The sequence below is a fragment of the Triturus cristatus genome, unplaced genomic scaffold (genome assembly GCF_964204655.1).
Source record: "Triturus cristatus unplaced genomic scaffold, aTriCri1.1 SCAFFOLD_594, whole genome shotgun sequence".
NCBI classification, from domain to species: Eukaryota; Metazoa; Chordata; class Amphibia; order Caudata; family Salamandridae; genus Triturus; species Triturus cristatus.
In genome coordinates this window covers 93,351-101,673 of record NW_028188396.1, presented here as the reverse complement: position 1 = coordinate 101,673, position 8,323 = coordinate 93,351, and the positions used below count along the sequence as shown (strand labels likewise).

The 8,323-nt window shown below is 56.9% G+C and overlaps 4 protein-coding genes across 4 annotated transcripts; 3 read left to right on the top strand and 1 right to left on the bottom strand.

Moving 5' to 3' along the window:
• Window positions 1-250: 250 nt before the first annotated feature.
• Window positions 251-1,738, top strand: LOC146769020 (histone H1.3-like). Its single transcript, XM_085640575.1, has one exon. The coding sequence runs from the start codon at window positions 1,041-1,043 to the stop codon at window positions 1,689-1,691; it is 651 nt and encodes a 216-aa protein (XP_085496701.1). The 5' UTR covers window positions 251-1,040; the 3' UTR covers window positions 1,692-1,738.
• On the top strand, window positions 1,700-2,875 carry LOC146769019 (histone H3). The gene has a single exon (XM_085640576.1). It carries the CDS (start codon window positions 2,448-2,450, stop codon window positions 2,856-2,858), a length of 411 nt encoding a protein of 136 aa, XP_085496702.1. The 5' UTR covers window positions 1,700-2,447; the 3' UTR covers window positions 2,859-2,875.
• A 689-nt stretch (window positions 2,876-3,564) lies between these two features.
• Window positions 3,565-4,155, bottom strand: LOC146769018 (histone H2B 1.2-like). Its single transcript, XM_085640577.1, has one exon. The coding sequence runs from the start codon at window positions 3,958-3,960 to the stop codon at window positions 3,580-3,582; it is 381 nt and encodes a 126-aa protein (XP_085496703.1). The 5' UTR covers window positions 3,961-4,155; the 3' UTR covers window positions 3,565-3,579.
• An 802-nt stretch (window positions 4,156-4,957) lies between these two features.
• On the top strand, window positions 4,958-5,813 carry LOC146769017 (histone H4). Its single transcript, XM_085640578.1, has one exon. The coding sequence runs from the start codon at window positions 5,443-5,445 to the stop codon at window positions 5,752-5,754; it is 312 nt and encodes a 103-aa protein (XP_085496704.1). The 5' UTR covers window positions 4,958-5,442; the 3' UTR covers window positions 5,755-5,813.
• Window positions 5,814-8,323: the final 2,510 nt, after the last annotated feature.

Here is an 8,323-nt window from a genome sequence, read left to right as displayed (position 1 = left end):
TGCCTCACTCTGTACTGTACTATTCAGTTCCGCAGTGGGCCTCCCCCCGGTCATAGGCTCAGCGTCTGACATACAGTAACTCACTCTGTCTACAGATGTCACCTCAGACGTACACCTAGCTCCAGCTTTAAAAATCAGCTCAGTAGAGTGCCTCCATGCCGGTACTGGGGTCACCATTTCAGGTGCATTCCCACCCTCTGCTCTCACTTGGGGTGTTTTTAAACATGTAGGCCTAACTCGGCCGCCTTCCTTCGTTGTGTCACTGTATTTATTTTATTTAGTCTGCGCCCGCCTCCTCTGGCTCGGCGCTCGGCAGTGAATGCCCTCTGCCTGCATGTGAAGCTGCCAGCACACGGCCGCCTGGTGATGCATGCGAGGCCGGAGCCAGGGCCGTGCCCCGCTGCTTGTAAAAGGCCTCCGGTTGCGCCCCCCCCAGCCGTGGGTGCCACAGCCGAGGGTGCAGGCGCCGGGCTGGGGGCTCCCTGGCATTGTTTCCACCCCGCGCTCGGCCGGCGGAGCCCTGTGTTACTTCGGCCCGTTCCAGAACGCGCTCCCCGCGGCCCCCGCAGCCCCACTGTGACGCCGCAGGGCCCGCTCCCTGCAGGAGCCCCCTCCCTCCCGCGGGCCGCCGCTCCCGGCCGCAGGAGGCGAGAGTGGACCGGGGAAAAGGGGCCGGGAGCCCGGGATTTCAGGCATGGAGGCGTCCGCCGTCGGGGGAGCGCCGAGTCTCCCCGCGGATCACAAGCCAGGGACGAGGGGTGGATCCGAAACGGGGGCAGGCCCGGGAGAGGGCCGAAGCTGGGCTCCTGGTCATACATGTGTGGAAGCGCGTGTTTAACTGATTGTGCTTTAAAACGTGGATAATCGGAAGGTAGGAAACACAAAAGTCAGCTCGGAGCAGAGAGCCGAGTGTGCCTCGCAGAGCCCTGTCTGCTCGCGACCAATCAGAGGCTGGCTCCTCCCTGTATATATTCACGGGGCTCGGGCCGAGAGGGACATTTCTGTTCTGTGACAGCGCCCGCGCCGAGACTTGCATTGCAATGGCCGAAACCGCTCCAGCCGCCGCGGCGCCTCCCGCTGAGGTCGCCCCCAAGAAGAAGCAGCAGAAGAAGACAGCGGGGGCCTCCAAGGCCAAAAAGCCTTCCGGCCCCAGCGTGGCCGATCTGATCTTGAAGGTGGTGACCGCCTCTGCCGAGAGGAAGGGAGTCTCCCTGTCGGCCATGAAGAAGGGGCTGATCGCCGAGGGCTACGATGTGGACAAGAACAAGAGCCGGGTCAAGGCCTCCGTCAAGAGCCTGGTCAGCAAAGGCGCCCTGGCCCAGCTGAAGGGCACCGGGGCCTCCGGATCCTTCAAGGTGAACAAGAAGCAGCTGGAGGGCAAGAAGGCGGCCAAGAAGGCGGCCGCCAAGACCAAGAAACCAGCGGCCAAGAAAGCTGCCCCTGCTGCCAAGAAGCCCAAAAAGGCTCCCGCGGGGGTCAAGAAGAGCCCTAAGAAGGTCAAGAAGCCAGCGGCAGCAAAGAGCCCCAAGAAGCCCAAGGCTGCCCCCGCCAAGAAGGCTGCCAAGAGCCCAGCGAAAGCCAAGGCGGCGAAGCCCAAAGTGGCCAAGAAAAGCCCTGCCAAGGTAGTCAAACCCAAGGCAGCCAAGCCCAAAGCAGCCAAGCCCAAGAAGGCAGCGCCCAAGAAGAAGTAAGGGCTTGCACCGAGACACTGCAAACACAACGGCTCTTTTAAGAGCCATCCACCCGGTCTAGAAGAGAGCTTGTTCACCCCCACCCTTTCACCCCGCGTGCACACTTCTCAATAATAATAAACGGCACAGTAAATCCCTAGCGCACCTTTACACACGCGAGTGCCGTGTGTGATCTTGGTCATATGAACGGCTCTTTTGGTGCTGCGTGGATTGGAATCTTTATAACAAAGAAAGAAGGGGGTCTGGGAGTTATTAGACCTCAGTTTATAATAAATGTGAGATAACGTGTGCCTTGGTGCTTTCACTGTATCCGGGCAGACTCGAAGTGGTGTCTGCATAAAGCAGACGATTGTGAACGTGAAATCGAGCGCAGTCAACGGCGGCGTGTTCCAGGGTGACCAAGGGCGGTACACTTAAAACATCCTGGTCTCCTCGCCCAGTTGATCGGGGGCGAGTGGTTCGTGTGACTACAAATGAGTGGATGGACACGGAGACAAAGGTTGACCGAAGCGCGGGCTTCGGCTCCAACGTACATCGTCCAATCGGAGGGTGTCTTTTTCTCCACAGCTCATTGGAGAGGCAGGCTACAGCCTCCGGTTGAGTAGCCAATCGTTGCACACCGCGGGCTGTTTTCAAACCTGGGGCGGTCGCTTCAGCCAACCAGAGCAGCCCTCCGTCTTCGAGTGCATAAATAGGGCTCTTGCCTGCTCGAACTCCATTCTTCCTCGCTCGTCGTTGAGAGAGACCGCTCCCGCCATGGCCCGCACCAAGCAGACAGCCCGCAAGTCCACCGGCGGCAAAGCGCCTCGCAAGCAGCTGGCCACCAAGGCTGCCCGCAAGAGCGCCCCTGCCACCGGTGGAGTCAAGAAGCCTCACCGCTACCGACCCGGCACTGTGGCTCTCCGCGAGATCCGCCGCTACCAGAAGTCCACCGAGCTCCTCATCCGCAAGCTGCCCTTCCAGCGCTTGGTGAGGGAGATCGCCCAGGACTTCAAGACCGACCTGCGCTTCCAGAGCTCCGCCGTCATGGCCCTGCAAGAGGCCAGCGAGGCCTACCTGGTCGGGCTCTTCGAGGACACCAACCTGTGCGCCATCCACGCCAAGAGGGTGACCATCATGCCCAAGGACATCCAGCTGGCCCGTCGTATCCGAGGCGAGAGGGCCTAAGGAGACACCGACCCGAACAACCACCACAACGGCTCTTTTAAGGGCCACCACCCTGTCACCTACGAGCTTCTCTTATCTGCCATGTTCTACAGGTGTGGGTGGGTGGGCTGGCTGAGAGTACCCCGAGTACTGGGTAACTTATACCGGCACTGGGAAACTTATACCGGCACTGGGAAATCCGAGCACTCGGTGTGCACAGCCACCTCTTCAATTAATAAAGCGCTTTGTTTGGGTAGAGGGTCGTGCTGGGATCCGCTGGTCACAAGCCAGCGCTGTGGGGCATCTGTACATCGGGTTTATGTGTCCCGATTTCGGGAGCCTTTGCCCTGGGGCGGATGTTAGCCGTTGCCCCTGGTCTTAAAGTACAAACACAACGTGACACCCGCACACACTAAAACTGGTCGCAGGAAACAATAAGCCCGGGGGCAGCCGTGCGAGTTCCGCGTGGGCTTTATTTAACGTCATCGTTACATTACAGTGCTTGTGTGACACTTGGTCCCAAAGAGGGCTCATTCATATAAACATGCTTATTAAAACGGGTTGCCTGGTCCATCGTCCCTCGGTCTGCAGCAAGCCCCGTGAGAGCGGGTCTTGTGCGCTCAACATTACCGTTTAAAACACTTCTTTCTCCGGTCATAAATGAAGCACATTAGCTCTTAGGGGAGGACGTGAGTGGCCCTTAAAAGAGCCGTTGTGTTAGTTGGGGATGCGCCTCGAACCCTTACTTGGCGCTGGTGTACTTGGTGACGGCCTTGGTGCCCTCGGACACGGCGTGCTTGGCCAGCTCTCCGGGCAGCAGCAGACGCACTGCGGTCTGGATCTCCCGGGAGGTGATGGTGCGCCGCGAGTTGTAGTGGGCCAGGCGGGAAGCCTCCCCGGCGATGCGCTCGAAGATGTCGTTCACGAAGGAGTTCATGATGCCCATGGCCTTGGAGGAGATGCCGGTGTCCGGGTGCACCTGCTTCATCACTTTGTAAATGTAGATAGCATAGCTTTCCTTCCTGCTCCTCTTGCGCTTCTTCCCGTCCTTCTTGGGCGGCTTGGAGAGCGCTTTCTTGGAGCCCTTCTTGGGAGCCGGCGCGGACTTGGCTGGTTCAGGCATGGTCGACAATCTGCACCGCTTCCTGTGGAGCCGAGAGAAATAAGGCAGGCGAGCCCGGCACTTGTATTTATAGGCTGGCCGTGTAAAGTAGCTGCTTCTCTGCTCTCCCGTCTCATTGGCAGGCTCAGGCAGGGCCCCCACTTCCCTTTGTAATGCGGTACTGGAACTTTGATTGGTGAAAAGGAAGCCCTCCTCCCTCCAATGAGAAGAACTATCAGAGCCTAGCTGTCAACCAATCAGAAGCGCCCGAAGTCTTTATATCGCCGGAGTCCCGCAGAACAGCAGTACTATTCTCTCTGTTGTGTGAGTGAGCCCCTGCATCGATCGCCATGTCTGGACGCGGAAAGCAAGGAGGAAAGGCCCGCGCTAAGGCCAAGACACGCTCTTCCAGAGCCGGGCTCCAGTTCCCCGTGGGCCGTGTGCACAGGCTGCTCCGCAAGGGAAGCTACGCCGAGAGGGTGGGCGCCGGTGCCCCAGTCTATCTGGCTGCAGTCCTGGAGTACCTGACCGCTGAGATCCTGGAGCTGGCCGGCAACGCGGCCCGGGACAACAAAAAGACCCGCATCATCCCCAGACACCTCCAGCTGGCCATCCGCAACGACGAGGAGCTGAACAAGCTGCTGGGCCGAGTCACCATCGCCCAGGGAGGAGTCCTGCCCAACATCCAGGCCGTGCTGCTGCCCAAGAAAACCGAGAGCCACAAGGCAGGGGGCAAAGCAAGCAAGTAAAGGCCCGCAGACCACCGTGGAAACGCACCCTAAACACAAAGGCTCTTTTCAGGGCCAACCACAGACTCCATCAAAGAGCGTATCCGTGGCCAAGGTGTTACTCTGGCGGCTTCATAGTTGCGGCAGCGCCCGCACCGTCGCTACATAGGAGGGCATGCACAAGCCCTCGGACGTACACGTAGATCTTGCCCCCGTCCCAAAACCTAGCTTGAGGCCCACAATAATAATGTTTTTGTAAAAAAAAAAAAAAAATGTACATTTTAATAGGGGCAGTTTACAGACTTGCCACAACCGGGCGTGACATGTGGACAGTGTTACGGGGTGGCGGGCGGCCGCACACAGCTGGGTGCTGCCGGCGAGGCCGTTAACCTGTTTGCTCCATTAACACTTTTCAGAGCCTTCTGTTCATGGTGGGAGCGGGCACCGAGCGCCAGGGTTAGGCGGGCCGCGGTGACGAGTGGGGGCCCGGGAAGGGAGGCGCGTGTGTGTGTGCTTGACTGTGATCTATGCCCCGGCGGCAGCTGCAGAGCCCACGACAAAGAGGCGGCTGGGAGCGCGCTCTTTTTCAAACGGCAACGGCCGCTCCAGCCCCCGCTCCCTGCAGAGGGCGGTCCGGGGCGGGCTCCCTCGCCATCCTTTGAGTCACGTGGGCCGCTTGCAGCGCCCTAGCTGGTCCGGCACAGCTCCTCCATATAAGCAGCCGCCGCTGGCCGCGGCCCTCATTTCTGCTCAGTCACAGCACCGACAGGAGACCATGTCTGGACGCGGTAAAGGAGGGAAGGGGCTCGGCAAAGGCGGCGCCAAGAGGCACCGCAAGGTGCTCCGGGACAACATCCAGGGCATCACCAAGCCAGCCATTCGCCGCCTGGCGCGCCGTGGCGGGGTCAAGCGCATCTCCGGCCTCATCTACGAGGAGACCCGCGGGGTGTTGAAGGTTTTCCTGGAGAACGTGATCCGGGACGCCGTCACCTACACCGAGCACGCCAAGAGGAAGACCGTCACCGCCATGGATGTGGTCTACGCCCTGAAGCGTCAGGGTCGCACCCTCTACGGATTCGGCGGGTAAACACTCGGCTTGCCCACGGAAAAAACAAAACAAAACCCAAAGGCTCTTTTAAGAGCCGACCACGATGTCATGGGAGAGCTGTGTCTATGCGCTAGGGCTGCTTTCTAGGCCCACAGCGGGTCGAGTGAGGGGTGCATCAGGGGAACTCTCCGCAGCCACCCTGCCATGCAAGGCACTGTCCCGGGGCCAGGGTGCCTTCCTGGAGCCCCGGCATGGGGGTCCAGGGGCGCGTTCATCCCAGTCCAGCCCATGGGGCCGCTATCCTGAAGCCCTGTACTGGGCACCTAAGGCGGGTATAGCCCGGCCCAGGGGCCCGCCATCCTGGAGCCCTGAACTGGGGACCTAAGGCGGGTATAGGCCGGCCCAGGGGCCCGCCATCCTAGAGCCCTGTACTGGGGACCCAAGGCGAGTTTGGCCCGGCCCAGGGCCGGTCATTTCTCCCTCAACTATTAAGCCCCCACGTAGTGGGGGTTTACAGAACACGGACGAGGGACAAAGGTTAGAGTTAGCCGCGCCGGGAGTGCGGCCGGCCATCTGGTCGCCGAGTTGCGCGACCAGATGGCCCTCGGAGCTGAGCGACCAGATGGCCGGGCGGCGGATCGGCCGCGCTAACTCTAACTTTTGTCTCCCGCTCGGGCGCTGTAAGCCCCCACTCCGTGGGGGCTTAATAGTCAGTAAAATAGAGTTCCCATGCAGGGCCATGGGGTGTGGGATCCTCATTTTTTTTGTGATCGATCGTGACCGATTTCGGGACCCTCTGGGCCTCTAAGCACCTGTTTTAGTACTTTTTTTAAATTTATTTATTTATTCTTTTGTTGGCATTTTGGTTCAAGGGGACCATGGCACTACTTCTACCCAGGGCAATGGAGCTCCGCTTCGGGTAACATTTCAGGTTTTCCCCCTTAGCTGGAGATGGGCCCCAATAAAAAAAAAAAATCGCAATAATAATATAATACATATATTTTTATTTTTTTATTTTTTTTTCGCCCAAAAATGAAATAATGTCCTTCACAGTATCTGGTCCATTTTATTAGCCTCCAGTCACCCCTTTAACAATGTTTAATACAAAAATAAAAAAAAAGTACTAACATTTTAGGTCCAAGGGGACGAAGTCACTTTTTCTACACAGGGCTATGGAGCTTCGATTGGGGTAATATTTCAGGATTTAACCCTCGGCTGGAGGTGGGAAAAAAAACTTCACTCAAAAGGTACACAAAGCCCTTTACATTATCAGATCCAAGACTTCAGTGTCTCGGGCCCATTTCTAGCCTCCAGGCGCTTGATTTATTCTTTTTATGACATTTTGAAAATTACAGGTTTAAGGGGACACAGTATCTCCTTCTACCCAGGGCTATGGAGCTCCGCGCAGGGTGAGATTTCAGGGTTCACCCCTGGCTGCAGGTGTGAAGATAAAACACTTCACATAATCAGGAAAGTGTATTTAGCTGCTTTACAGTATCAGAACAAGGCCTGCAAGGTCTTGGGTTTGTTTCCAGCCTCCAGGCACCAGTTGTACTGATCCTTGTGACACTTGGAGGTGTTATGCTTCAAGGGGATGAAGTCGCACCTTCTACCCAGGGTCATGGAGCTCCGCACAGGGTGAGATTTCAGGCTTCACCCCTGGCTGGAGGTGTGAAAATAAAACACTTCACATACTCAGGAAAGTGTATTTAGCTGCTTTACAGTATCAGAATAAGGCCTGCAAGGCCTTGGGCCTACTTCCAGCCTCCTGGCACCAGTTTTACTGATACTTGTGACATTTGCAGGTGTTAGGCTTCAAGGGGATGACGTCTCACCTTCTACCCAGGGTCATGGAGCTCCGCGCAGGGTGAGATTTCAGGGTTCACCCCTGGATGGAAGTGTGAAAATAAAACACTTCACATACTCAGGAAAGTGTATTTAACTCCTTTACAGTATCAGAACAAGGCCTGCAAGGCCTTGGGCCTACTTCCAGCCTCCTGGCACCAGATTTACTGATACTTGTGACATTTGTAGGTGTTAGGCTTCAAGGGGATGAAGTCGCACCTTCTACCCAGTGTCATGGAGCTCCGTGCAGGGTGAGATTTCAGGCTTCACCCCTGGCTCAAGGTGTGAAAACAAAACACTTCACATACTCAGTAAAGTGTATTTCACTCCTTTACAGTATCAGAATAGGGCCTGCAATGCCTTGGGTGTGTTTCCAGCCTCCAGACACCAGTTTTACTGATACTGGTGACATTTGCAGGTGTTAGGCTTCAAGGGGAAGAAGTCGCACCTTCTACCCAGGGTCATGGAGCTCCGCGCAGGGTTAGATTTCAGGGTTCACCCCTGGCTCAAGGTGTGAAAACAAAACACTTCACATACTCATGAAAGTGTATTTAACTCCTTTACAGTATCAGAACAAGGCCTTGGGCCTACTTCCAGCCTCCTGGCACCAGATTTACTGATACTTGTGACATTTGTAGGTGTTAGGCTTCAAGGGGATGAAGTCGCACCTTCTACCCAGGGTCATGGAGCTCCGCGCAGGGTGAGATTTCAGGGTTCACCCCAGGCTTGAGGTGTGAAAATAAAACACTTCACATACTCAGGA